We start from the raw sequence: 14,012 nt of genomic DNA, 5'->3' as shown, positions 1-14,012 counted from the left end.
GTGTGTGTGTGTGTGTGTGTGTGTGTGTGTGTGTATGTGGTGAGCACACAAGATCTACTCTCTTAGCAAATTTTAAGTGTACAATCCAATATTATTAACTTCAGTCACCATGCTGGACATTAGATCTCCAGAACTTAAAACTGGAAACGTGTATCCTTTGACCAACATCCCCTCATCTCTCCTACCTCCCAGCCTCTGGCAATCCCCAATCTCCTCTCTGTTTCTTGCTGTTTGACTTTGTTTTTAGATTCCACGTGTAAGTGACATCATATAGTATTTGTCTTTCCGCTTCTAAGTCACCTGGCAGAACTTCCTTAACAGAGAGAAGGGGGAGGCCTGGGGGAGGAGAGGGTCGGTGGGAGCCCAGAGACCCTGGGAGAGTGCTGGAAACCTTCCTTCCTCTCCAATTTGTGTAGGGCTATTTGAACCATTGGCCCCAGGTGACTGTAAATGTTTTCCTTTTCTTTTTAATTTCTCTTCTCTTTTTTTTTTTTTCTTTTTTAGTTGTTGTTTCTGCTCAGGTACTCATAAATTTTCTCTTTTTAAAACCACTTCTGTACTTTTAAAAATCAACAACTAAATGTTCCACGCATAATGTCAATTAGCAGTAAAGGATGTATTTTCTAGCATTATTGTATATGTGCTTTAATATAACTTGGGGAAAATACTGGGGCGTCTCATCCATCCAGTCCATTCAATGTTATGACCCTTCGTGGGTACGAAGTGAGTTTTTATTGCCAAACCAATCAGCGAATCTGTCAGAAGTCTGATCGTTATTTTTCAATTCAAATAACATGTTAACACAGGTCCCTGTGACATCCATGTATTGCTAAGGCCTAACTCTAAGGCAGATGAAGTCTTGGAAGGAAGTTTTCCAAAAATCTGTCGGTTGGATGGACAATAACATGCTGCCGATGGGGCCCTCGTTCTGGGAAAGCCATGTGGGAACAGCCCCTGTGTTCGGCCACCCAGAGGACTGGACATCTCAGACCAGTGCACCCTAGAGCTTCACCTTTCTTTTGGGTGGATGGGAGCACCACCTTTCTTTTGTAAACTGGGAGAAGGTGGGTAGGAAAGGTGGTGGAAGAGGGAAAGTGGAAGGGCAAGTTTAAGAAAGAGTTCACAGGAACGGGGGTGTATGGGGGTCACCTCCTTCCAAGGGTCCCTGTCTGCCTCTGCTCTGAAGGTCTCTGGGAACCTCTAGGGCACCTTCTGGAAACGTATTCTGGGCAGGTCAGTAAGGTCACTTGATTCCTAATCTGGCAGGTAGATTCTGGATATTAGGATCTCCTCGTGGGTGGTTTCTGGGTCCTGGGGGTGAACCAGAAATCCAGCACCCAGCTCATGACCTGTTTTGTGTGAGCAGGGAGAGTCTTCAAGACCCTAGGGACTGACTGTGCCATTAACGTGTCTAGTACAATTCCAGCTGGATAAAGAACCTGGAGGACCACGTAGTGTTTGAGGCCAGACTCGTGGTGTTATCTGATGGTAACGCCAGGATTGAGCCAGTTGGAAGCAAACTGAAGTTGGTTCACAGGTGGTTATATTTGCTTAGAAGCTCTCCTTTCTCTATTTCAATGAGACCTTTCAGTTTCATCTCATCATATTCTTCGGTGATAATATCTAAGCCCCAGAAATATTTATTCTCGTCTCATAGAAGGGACTCCAACACACACTCAACTGTATGCATGAATCGTCAGCCAACATAAAGAATAAATACACAGAATTCTGTCTCGATGAGTTAGGATTGTGTCTAGCATACAAATTTCAGGTAGTGTTACAAAGTCAAAATAGTTTCTCAAATCATATCTATTAGCCTTATTTCCTCATTCCAGTTATCCAAGTTATAGTGATAGAAATTCTCGCAAAATGCTTCCATGACTACTCTTAATAACTCAGGTGGAGTAGAAGAGGATCAAACTCCTTCCCTTTAGCACAGTTTGGACAGGGCTTCCTACTACGAATTTATCTATTAACCTTGTCAGCCATTCCACCTCCAGCTCCAATATTTAGGTGTATTTCTTATACATGTCTATGTAATACAGGAACGAATAAATTATATTCCAAATACTTATGCATTTTTATAATGGTCATGTTACTTTATATTAAAACATAGTCTTATAAAACACAGTCTTATAAAACATAGTCTTATAAAACATAGTCTTATAAAATACCCTTAAGTAGCTAGCTTAATTTTCCTTTCTGACACTTCAAGGCAGATTTTAGAAAGCAGCATTAAAATTATGTGCTTATGCTTATTTTATAAGCATTCTAAAATGGATATGCTTTTGATTCTTATAGATTTTAAATACATTTATTTTTAATAATTAAAAAGCTTTCCCTTTTACCATATTTCCCTTAGATTGTGATTTGTCCTTCAGAGATCACAAAGGACAAAATCTGTAAAAATAAAAGTTATTTTCATCTTTCTGTAAATGTTTATACTTATAATTTATGTTAAAGCGCATGAAAGAGAAAAAATGGCTGATTGCACTAATAAAACATTACTTTTTCAGGAGAGACGTTAATGATGTGTTTGACATTATTTTTAAGTACATAGTTACCCAAACCTACTCTGTAGCAGAAAGTATATATTGATACTCAGAAAATTACTTCATTATTTTAAAAAAAGCTCCTTTTTGCTTAACTTAATCCTATTTGTATTTAAATATGTATCAGTGTTAAACGATGTTACCTTAAAATTTTAGTGACTGCGGTCTCCTTTTCTAGAAGGTTCCTCGCCCTGATGCTGAAGACAGACTTGCGAAGCTGTAAAATCATGAGTGTGACTTTAGTTTCAGAATGTAAAGGGGAGAGGGAGGAGATATGGGGATATACGTATATGTATAGCTGATTCACTTTGTTATAAAGCAGAAACTAACACACCACTGTAAAGCAATTATACTCCAATAAAAATGTTAAAAATAAAAAAAAGAGTGTAAAGGGGAAATATACTGACAAATCATTACACACACAAAACAAAACACTATGAAAACAATACACATGAATTTTTTTCATCATGATTGATTCTATCGTTTAATTTTAATTTCTATCTTTACTTTTATTTGAATAGAACTGTAAACGAGCTTGTGAGGCCACGTGTCACAGCTTTGGGGGCGACACGCTGGCTATGCTTGTTGGTAGTAATGTCTCCTTACATCCGAATAGGGTTTTCAGTTTCCAAAGAATTTAATGTTGCAATGACTACTGGACCCTTATTGCCGTCGTTTAGTAAAATATTGTCTAATCCACATTACATCTGATTCTGGGACCCAATACTAATCTGAATGATGAGTTTAAGAACTGTTTTGCCTATAGACATAGAGACAAATGAGACAAACTTTCAAGGTTTCTTCCTCCTTGGCGACGATGAAATTAACCCAGGAAAAAGGACTAAGAAATAAAAATCCTGGAGGCTGGCTACAAACCAGAAGATACACTCCACAGACTCAGCTCTGTACTGCTTGATAGTTACAGAAGATTGGTGACAGGTGTACAGGGATCCAGGGTGGGCAGGAAAAGGGCAGAGAAAGAAGAGAGACAACACCAGCCTGGGAAGATTCAATAACTAGGAAGTGTAGCTGCAGACCTCAGGTACTTAGACAATGTCCCATTCATTTTGATCAATAGATTAGACTAGATTTCCTGAGCACTTAGTATGATTTTAGTGACTATTGGAGAGTCATGAGATTATCAGTAAAAAGCAGGGTACAGTAGCGAGTAAAATGCTAGGTGCTATGCACCATAGAAAAGATAAGGGGGGCTGCAGGGCTCTGGGTCGGGGAGAGCTAGGTGTGTCTCAAATAGTTAGCAAAGACTTGATTGAAGAAGTCGTATTGGGCCTTGAAGGATAGTTAAGATTTCTACAAGCGAAGGAAGCAGTGGGTGAAGGACTAAAGCTGGAAATGTGCACAGGGCAGATTAACTTGGTGCAAACTACCTGTGCAAGTGCTGAGCTAGGCGGTCCTTTAAGCAAGGAGAATGGAGGAAACACTTTCAAACAAAGTTGAGGGAGGAAAATCAAGCAGGAGACAGAATAACTCCGTATTCAGAAAAAATAGAACATCCAGTTTCTCTTGAACAAGAGATGGGTAACTTGAGGTACAAAGTCACAGAGCTCCAATCTGCAAACAAACCTATAAATGAATGCTATAGTGTCAACCCATGTGGCCATACTGCCAGAGCTGGGAAAGTGCTGGTCATCACACCACAGCTGACAACCTACATAGCATCATCACTAGCAAGAGAACTTTCCTATTTCACAGCAAATCTGTAATGAAGGGAAGGATCACTGCACACACTGGCAATTTCCCTCACGTGAGGAGAGGTGGTACACTCTTTTGTTTCCAATAATGAAAAACTGAGCTGGTTTCATTACTCACTAGAACTCTTGGGAGAATAAATTAATGTATAGATAAGGAAACTAGAATGGAAGTCATTTTTTTCTTTTTGAAATTATATTTTCAGGGTAACACACAAAAGGCTGTTTACCATGATCGAATCATGAAACTTTCTTACATCTTCTCTCCTCTGCTGACGAGTGACTTTGTGCGTTGATTGAACCTCCCCGAGGTGACAGCACATCTCCTGAGGAACATTGTTTAGAATCACTTTGGAGATAGAAGACTCAGCTGAAAGTGCTCACCAGTTATGAAAGGGCCCAGGCTACAGAGGCCCCGGGAAGGCAAGTTTCAGGAGAGAACTGTGGATCCTACTCTTGCTTCATCTTCAAAGGACAAAGACAGGCCTTAGCCATCTTTCCCCTAGTGTAAGGAGATGGTCTGAACTCAATCACCCGGCTTCTGCCCCTGTAATTGGGCAGCTGACACTTAAAACAGTGTTCTTCACGTTGGGAAAAACCTTTGTGGACACTGGGGACAACATGTGTTGTATTGTTTCCAAATTACTTCTTGCACTGCACATGGTTTCTAAAGGGCTTCCAAATCTCCTTTGTCCTAAACTTGAACCAGGCAAAACAGAATATGCTATTAATCTGTACCAAGGAGTCCTTGAAAATTGCTTTTGTAACTAACAACAGAATAAGCAGAAGAATAAACACCATAATAGAATAACTTCAATTCAGGTTTGGGATATTCTTGAAAGAAGAAAGGAGATATCTATAGCTATCTATCTACCTAATCTATCTACCTACCTACCTGTATTTGATAGCCTTGATATGTATTTAGAAACTGTTCTTTCTGCTGGTAAATAAAGAAGGCCTGTAGTGACTATCTAGTTCTCCTATTTCTTTAGTAAAGCTTTGCGCAGTTCTTTCAGCCGACAGCACCAGCTACACTGCTCTGCAGTGCCCTCTTCTGGCTCCAGAAGATACTGACAGGACCTGAAATAATGATCAAAGCACTTAAGGAATTACAGCTTATGAAAGGTGTAACTGTTCATTCTGGATATAAACCTATCAGAAATGCAGGACTTAAAAAGAAGGGTACGGGTGACATATTTACATAGCATTTGAATTGAAAAAAATAAAAGATTAGTTGAAAAGCCTCTTTCTTTGGGTGATTTTATATTTGCAAACCTGATACATTCAGCTCCACAAGATAACTGTTCTGTGACTGAATTAATAATCAAAAACAAATACATTAAATTTAAATGTTCAAACAAAACATAAGTGATTTTTTTAAGTCTTAAAATTTTAATTTACAAGATTGTCCCAGAATTGTGCACTTGAACATAGAATTCAAGACCCTGGAACTTCAAATCATTTTGCATAGAGTTATCTGTGGTTGAATACATTGGAGCTGAAGGGCATAGCAATGGACGGGTCGAGCCAATTTTCTGGCACTGCCTTTAGGTGTTTTAATCTACAGGTTCCTCTTTTTTTCCCCTTTACAGTTGAAGATCCTGGGCCATTTGACCCATAGCTTCCTGGAGCCTGGTTTTGCTAAGTGTACATTCATGGTATAGTTCACCATGTTCTTCTGTCCTCTGTACTTTCTGCAAATTGGCAACTGGATTCTGAGTTTCATCACACTCAGGTTTGATCTGAATGCGCATCATGTCTGGTTGTCCCTCTTTTTGTGATGTTAACAGTACTGATATTCGTTGCTTAGATGATTGATTCACCCAGTTTGTAAAATTGTCATTTCTTTTTCATTTATTAGTTGGATTACTTTTATAATGAGGCACCTCCCCACATGTATTATTTGGTTACTCAGCAGTTCAATTCATAAGGAGAAGGCAAGATACATGCTTGATTCTTTACCTGTCTATAGGATAGCATTCCCTCCCTGATTCTCTTTTTCTTGTAACTTTTGTAGGGAACTTGACTTTGATGATTTTCAGTTGCTCATTTTCATGCAAAATTTGTTTTCCTGCATTTCCAATATTTCTCTCCTAACTTCAGAGCTTCCTCTTCTGTTAGAATACAGGGATCAAGTGTGGCAGCTTTCTTTCTGGGATTTCCTGGCTCTGCTTTCACTCCCCCCTGACACTACCAATTTTATCTGGATCTGCTCTTTCCTTTATCACTCTTGTTATTTTTGATTCCACTCCTGGATGTTTTTCTGTTTCTTTAATTAATTAATTTATTTTTGGCTGCGGGCTTCTCTAGTTGTGGCACACGGCTTAGATGCGGTATGTGGGATCTTAGTTCCCTGACCAGGGATCGAACCTGGGCCCCCTGCATTGGGAGCGTGGAGTCTTAACCAGTGGACCGCCAGGGAAGTCCCCTGGATATTTTTCTTTAGTGTAGAGGGAAGAGGGTGTTTGCCTGTTCCCAGAAACATGTGATGCCCTGCAACTAACCTTGGCTTCTTCCCTACAGTGCTGTGTGTTATTGACTGAATGTTTGTGTCCCCCCAAAATTCATATGTTGAAGCCCTAACCCCAGTGTGATGATATTAGGAGAGGAGCCTTTGGAAGGCAATTAGGTTCAGATGAGGTCATGAGGATAGAGCCCCTATGATGGGCTTCCTAAGAGGCAGCAAGTGTCCTGTTGCTGGCGATCAATAAACTGCTTCATAAAACCTTCCCTTTGCAAAAGAAGTACACATATGTTAAGCATTATTAATGAAATGGAGCAAGGGATGGCATTTTGCAGTGATGCATTTGCCTGAGCTAAGATAAAGCAGTGACAAAAGTTCACAGAAAATAAGACATGTCACACCAAAAGGTATTTAGGTTTAATTACAAATGTAATTTGCAAAATGTTTAATTCAGAGAAAAAATCTGCTTTTATCTTTATTATCTCTTTCTTCCTGATGTTTTAGTGTTTTGTTGGTTGATATTTTTCTAATTACCTGAGTTGAATACTTGGAAGATTAATGTCAACATTTATTAAATATGCATTCAAGGCTATGATTTTTCCTCTAAAAATGCCTTTAGCTACTTCTCATAAGTTTGATATATATTATGTTCATTATTTTTCAGTTCTAGATACTTTTTATTTCCATTGTGGTGTCTTCTATACTCCTTCAGTTATTTGGAAGTGGTTTTAAAATTTTTAAATGTGTAGGTGATTTTTGTGGTTGCTATTTGGTTTCTAATTTTATGTTGGTCAAATAACTCCTTCTCTAAGATACTGATTTGGTTTATATTCAGAATTCCTTTGTGGTGTAGTAAGTGGTCATGTTCTATAAATCATTCATGTGTTCTTGAATCAGAATGTATATTCTTTAGTCATTGAATGAAGAATTGTATAAATGGCCATAACATGAAACTGGTAAACTGTATATTTCAAATCCTCTAAATCCTTATTCATTTCCTTGGCTGTTTGATCATGTGTTGAGGTACTATATTACATATTACATATCTTCAAATTAATCTTCATAGGTAGTATTATTATCTCTTTTTTACAGATGGGAAATCTGAGGTTCATAGAAATTAGGCTGTCTAAGGTTACCCAGATAATAAATTGCAGAATTATGATTAGAGTTCTGGATTGTACAGCTTTTCACTACATCATGATGTCTATGTAAAATGTCACAGTATTTTAAAAGTATTTTAAAAAGCAGTATTAAAAAAAAGAAGTATAAAGAAAAGAATTTTCCAAGCTATACTGTAATAAAACATTGTCTGCTTGACTTGGAAGATTTGGTTTGCACATATAACATGCTCTTACTTCTCTCAACTCCTAATACAAAATCTAAACTAGCCAATTTTTTTCTTTGTTCTATATATCCATAACTGATTTTCAGAATAACAATGCTGAAGCATGAAAAGAGATCAATGACCTTTCTAACCCATTAGAGCCAGGATGGTTTATAGGATTTATATTTTACATTTATTGAATCCTTAAAATCAGGGATCCATCATAACTTTTAGTTAATCAGAACATTAATTCAATTTATTCAATCACCTGGGAGTAACCACAAACCTATCAGGGAATATTAGATTCTTTTGGGATGCTCCATGCTTAGATCTAAAGAACCATCTTTCACTCTAGTGATCTTCAAAATGAAGCCATTAATATTTATTTGAGAAAGAAAACCACAAACGTTATAAATATTCAACTAACTTTTCTGATTTGGAGTTGTTAACAGTACATTTCTGTTGCTAAGTGGGAAAAAGTTTGAGAGGCCTTATTTTTCTTTTCTCACTTTAAAAATATTAATAGATTGATATTAAGTCGGAGAGAATTTATAAAAACATATGACCATTAAGCCTCAAATCATGGTCCAGTGAACAAGGCTTGATGAATGTCATTTCTGCTGGAAAGGTATAGTGTAATTATTATAACGAGCCACTTTATTGAATAAGTCTCCCACATAAAACACAGTAATTGGAACTGAGCAATTACTTAAAATTACACACGTTGAAGGTGGTACCTCATTTATCTGTATTTGAATTTTTCATGCACCTGTGAACTGAAAATTAATCCCAAAGTGCATACGACAGATCCTGTGCATGGCAAGATGTTTCCATAAAATAAACTTTTTGCAGAACTGACATTATGCTTAGAAAGAAAGAATTTTAAAAACGTGATTAGTGTTGGTGGCAGCAAGATTAAAATAGTCCTATTACAATGTATATAAAGGTGAATACCATTGTATTAGGAAGGTGTGTTAGGAAGGTTTGAAATATGTCTTAGAATGTGACTTTTGTAAAAAGGGAGTTTTAGATGATGGGTCAAGATTTCTGATCTTAAGTTATTTCAACATCATAAATTCTGAATCCTGAGAAAATACCAGGCAGGAAAGTTAAAAATATATATAAAGATGTACGTGTACAGGCACATATGCAGACATGTGCACACACACACACAAACCTCCCAAATCTTTACTCTTCCTTTGGGGTCCAGGGCACCCCATACATGTCAGTCCCTGCTCTGTGTGTGAAACATCTTTTTGTCTTTCTGTGAATTCCACTAGATCATAAACTCCATATGATAAGGATGGTGTATTCCTTGTCCACTACATTTTCTTCCAGTCTAGCACTGTGCATAGTTCAATTCTGAAATATATTGAAAGAATGAATAAATTTCTTAATACTAACAGATAGCTCTGTGTTCTACCTTTTTTTTTTTCTTATGAAGTGAATCCTTAAAATAACAGATGTGAAGCAGGTAAAACTTACAAAGGAGGACTGCTTATTTTGAAATGCCTCTATTCACTTGAGATATAGGACAGTCTTGTAAAACTAGAAACTAAATGATTGGAAACTTCATTGGCTTGGCTTTTTGGCACTTGAATTTTATGACTGTGCTTTAGTCACTAATGCTTGTCATTGCAGAGTTGGTCAAATCTCCAACAACTTATATCTCAGCTAAACAAGTATAATAACTGATGAGGCAAAGCATGAGGGGAAAACATTATCTTCAATTATAGAAAAAAATTAGATATGTTTATATATAGTGCTAACTGGTAATAAAATATAATACATGCTAGGGAGATTTAGATTATATAAGTAAAAAACAAAATGACTTCGTGGTTATAGTTCATATAAACAGAAAGACAAAGACTGAAAATCTGCAGAGATTAAAAAAATATGAGTGGATTTATGATTCTGGGAGAAAATGCCAGATGCTTTTAACCAAGCAGTTGTTTGTGAATTTAAAATCCATGGCACTCTGATAGTACAAGGAGCAGCTACTGGTCTCCAATTACAATTCAACTGTATTTGAACTTCAGATCCAAAGAACAAGAATGTCAGCAGAAGCATCAACTATAACACATTGAGACTTAATGGAAAATACAATTTATAAGTACGACTATACTCAAAGGGGAAGCATGTTTAAAAAGTAGAGCAAAATGTAAATTTCAAAGATAGGTTTAGCTGCAACCTCAGCTCTCCCAGACCTGTTTTGGAGACTGTACCAAAAACACTTGATCAAAAGCCTTCTATATTATGTATAAAAGATGCTTAATCCTAGACTGATTTACTTTTGACTCCCAATAAATGTGCACCTAAGGAATGCAAACAAATTACATATAATTCCAAACTAAAAATGATCACACAATTAAATATTCTAAAAAACAATCATTGATAGGGAATTCCTATTCTCGTGTTAGATGAAAGCAGCAAAATGTGTTTTTAACCCATAACCCAGCACACTGCATATAAAAGTCCTCTAGAAATGATTTGTCAAATGAAGACTGTGCACATAAATGCAGCCATATTTTAGTTTGAGCTCACAAACGTACTGCAAAGATCAATAAAAATGAAAAACAAGTTGTCATTTAAATGAGGCATCTCCATTATTACTGTGAATAAGTGGGCAATCAATTATCTACTAAGCATTTGTATACTAAAGAGAGAAGTGGTAGGGTTTTCATACTGGGTTTGATGGACACACTTCTTCCCTCCCTGGGACCACACTACTTTGTATCTTTGCGATACAGCTTCTGGTTAGTGGTAGTAACATGTAATCTGCCACTCTTCTCCTAGAGACGTGTCTTGAATGGCACTGCAGAGATGCTAAGCTATTATTTTAGAAATTTCTTTCAGAAGAGTAAAAGCCCAAAAGATGAAAACAGGCTATTCTCTTTTTTTTAAAGTGAGTTAACGTTCATCCTGGAAATTATAGATCAAGCTGAGCAACTTGCTACATGTGGAGTTACTGGAACAAACCATCAAGTACTCTATGATTACGCAGAAAATTATAAAATGCTGTATGGCAATCAACAAGGTTTTGTGAACAGTAAACCTTTCCAGAACAATTTAATTTACTTCTTTACTTTTCTTTTTTTTTTTTTGCGGTACACAGGCCTCTCACTGTTGTGGCCTCTGCTGTTGCGGAGCACAGGCTCTGGACGCGCAGCCTCAGCGGCCATGGCTCAAGGGCCCAGCCGCTCCGCGGTATGTGGGATCTTCCCGGACCGGGGCATGAACCCGTGTCCCCTGCATCGGCAGGCGGACTCAACCACTGCGCCACCAGGGAAGCCCTAATTTACTTCTTGAGGCTAAGACACTAGGTAGGCACGGGGGTTGCAACTGAAATATCATCAAAAATCAGACTAAAAAAAAATCAGGCTCATGGACAGTAAGGAAAATAAATCAGTAACTAACATATTGTGCTCAACTAGACTGTCACATCTGAAGGTTAATTTAAGTAAAAGTAATTTTTCTTGATTGATGAATATGTCTATTTGCTGAATCTGACTTCATGGCATGGTTTAATTAAAGTAACTTTTCTTTTTCTTTTTTTTCTTGGCTCTGCCGTGTAGCTTGCAGGATCTTCGTTTCCAAACCAGCGATTGACCCCGGGCCCAGGCAGTGAAAGCATCGAGTCGTAACCACTGGACAGTCAGGTAAGTTCCTAAAGTAACTTTTCTTATCTGGTTTGATAGGCACATATCATATGCTATGCCAGGTGCGATGCTAAGCATTTAATATATATTATTTAATTCTCACAACAAACCTTAAAAACAAGAATTATCTCTGTTTATAAATGAGGATTGGAACCTACATCATGTAATCAGTATTACTGGTCTTAATGACTATTCTATTCTGCTTCTCACAATCAGTTACATTAAGGAGATCATGCTGTCCATATTTTCCACATGCTTCCCTCCCTGCTTGGAGCAATTTGTCCTCTATGGCTCAGTCTTCCTTCTCCTGCAGGAAGGACTTAGGGGGTTCTGTCTCATGCTCCTGTAATAGTTTTTACTTTCATCCATTCACACATGTTTCTCCCCATTAGACTAAAAGATTCTAAAGGGCATAGTTCACATCTCACTCATTGTTGAATTCCCATAGCCCAGAAGAGTGCCAGATGAGTAACAGGTGTTCCATAAATGTTTGTTGAATGACTGAGTGACTGTTGAAGACTTATGGAAATGTAAAGGGTAAACAAAACACAGTAATTACTTTTTTGTTTTCCTCCTCATTTTGTACACGTGTTAGCTATTAATTATGAAGGCTTACTATGGAACTTTCTATGTGTTTAGCAGAAAAGAGACAAGTAAGAGAGAGAGCAGACATTGCTCTGTTGTTGGAGAAATAAATCCTCACTGTTACTTTATCATATGGGTTCTGATTACGGTTCTGAGAAGTGCAGGGATACAAGGGGGTGACTGGGACAGCCCTCATCTCTCCAACTGTCTCATGCTGATGTGACTCTGTGATGGGCCCTCATGTTCCCCAGACACGGCAGATTCTGACCCCAGAAGTGGCTCCCCAGCCAAGACAGCAGGGCAGAAAGACCAGGGAGGTCCGTCAGAGACAGAGAGAGTCCTTAGATCCAACCACAGTGGAAACCTTGACGTTGATGAGATGATTCACTTGAGGACAGAGTGAGCTGCTTTTATTAACAGGGTTACTGGAAAGCCAAGTGCACATCTCAGTTTATGCAAGCACTCTACTTAAGGAATTGAGGGTTTAATTCCAATAATACAGAGGGAAAAAATGAGTAGAAAACCACTGCCCGATTCCCTTCTGCTTGGAAACTAGTAAGACTCCTCTGAAGATCTGCAGGTTTATCCTTTAATCAGGAGGAAAGGGGACCCCTTGAAGATGCCCACGGGGGTGTAGGGGAGTGGAAAGGGAAAGAGATGTGGGAACTGGCACTTGGGAATGCCTTTTCTGTGGGGTTTGGAAGGACACCCCAAGGGAAAAGAGGGACCACACTGTTTGCTGTCTTTTTCCTTTAGGATCTGAGCAAACCACACAACGCTTAAAAGATGTTACAGTTTTGTTTGCTCATTGCTTACAGAGAAGGACAGGTATTTTAAACTATGTGATAAAGGTAATCAGACAGGGCTATTTTTAAAAACATGGTCTTTGCAAAGTGAGGTTGCCATGGGAATTCCTTACAGTTGTTCAAAGCCAGGGTAATTACTTGAGAAAATCTTGCCTAACATGTGCTTTTGTGTTTCCACGTTGCTTAATCAAACAACTCCACCTCCACCCCACCTGGCTTTTGTTGTCAGGTTTTCCCCTTAACTTGTGATGTCCAGGTTCCTGGGGACTCAGTGTTTTCCTTGGCAAGAGAAAAGTGAGTCCCTCTAGTATAGAGGGTGTCAGAAGTTTCTTCCTGACAGGTAGTCGTTAAGAGAAAACTTTTATTTTATTGCTCCTTTGTTCACATTATGAGAATCACCAAAAGCCAGCCTCTCTTTTTCTTTTGATTTCTTACTACTCTTTGGGGAAAACAGCCTCTGTTTGCAGGGGGCCAGGAGAGTTTCTTCACGCAGAGTGAAGGACCTTGCTGTCCACTTGATAATGACTCGTATTTCCAAAGGCAACTGGGATGTAATAGAAATTTGCAAGTGCTTCCCGAAAAATACTTTATCAGGGGAGCTAACGGTGGTGTGGTCTCTGTTCAGGATTTTTCTCGTGTGTTTGTGTATTTTTGTTTTTAAGTGGCTTTGGGGTTTCTTAAGAAAAATGAAAAAGGCTTGCCATATTTAAAAATACAGATACCAGACTGCTTTCTCCTCGATTCCTACTTCCCTTAAATCCTTACCACTGAAATTCATTGAGTGGAATTCTCTGTTTTGGGTTTCCCTGGCCCAAAGCCCTCAAGGATGACAGATCATTAGTATTTATAAAGAACGCCAGGAGCTCAAGCTGGAAACGGGATGGTGAAAGGAACTGTTAAGTCTACTTTCCTA

At 38.3% G+C, this 14,012-nt stretch overlaps 1 protein-coding gene across 1 annotated transcript in view; it reads right to left on the bottom strand.

The window, feature by feature from the left end:
• Positions 1-14,012, bottom strand: part of NALCN (sodium leak channel, non-selective) — a 282,164-nt gene that overhangs the window by 67,571 nt on the left and 200,581 nt on the right. Inside the window, exon 17 of the mRNA XM_027115885.1 lies at positions 2,696-2,769. Coding sequence (XP_026971686.1) covers positions 2,696-2,769 — 74 coding nt within the window. The remainder of the gene's footprint in view (positions 1-2,695; positions 2,770-14,012) is intronic.

Source organism: Aethalodelphis obliquidens, unplaced genomic scaffold (assembly GCF_003676395.1).
Source record: "Aethalodelphis obliquidens isolate GAN/ISIS:26980383/991018 unplaced genomic scaffold, ASM367639v1 scaffold15, whole genome shotgun sequence".
NCBI classification, from domain to species: domain Eukaryota; kingdom Metazoa; phylum Chordata; class Mammalia; order Artiodactyla; family Delphinidae; genus Aethalodelphis; species Aethalodelphis obliquidens.
Note: the sequence above shows the minus strand (reverse complement) of the source record. Positions and strands in the feature narration are given on the sequence as shown.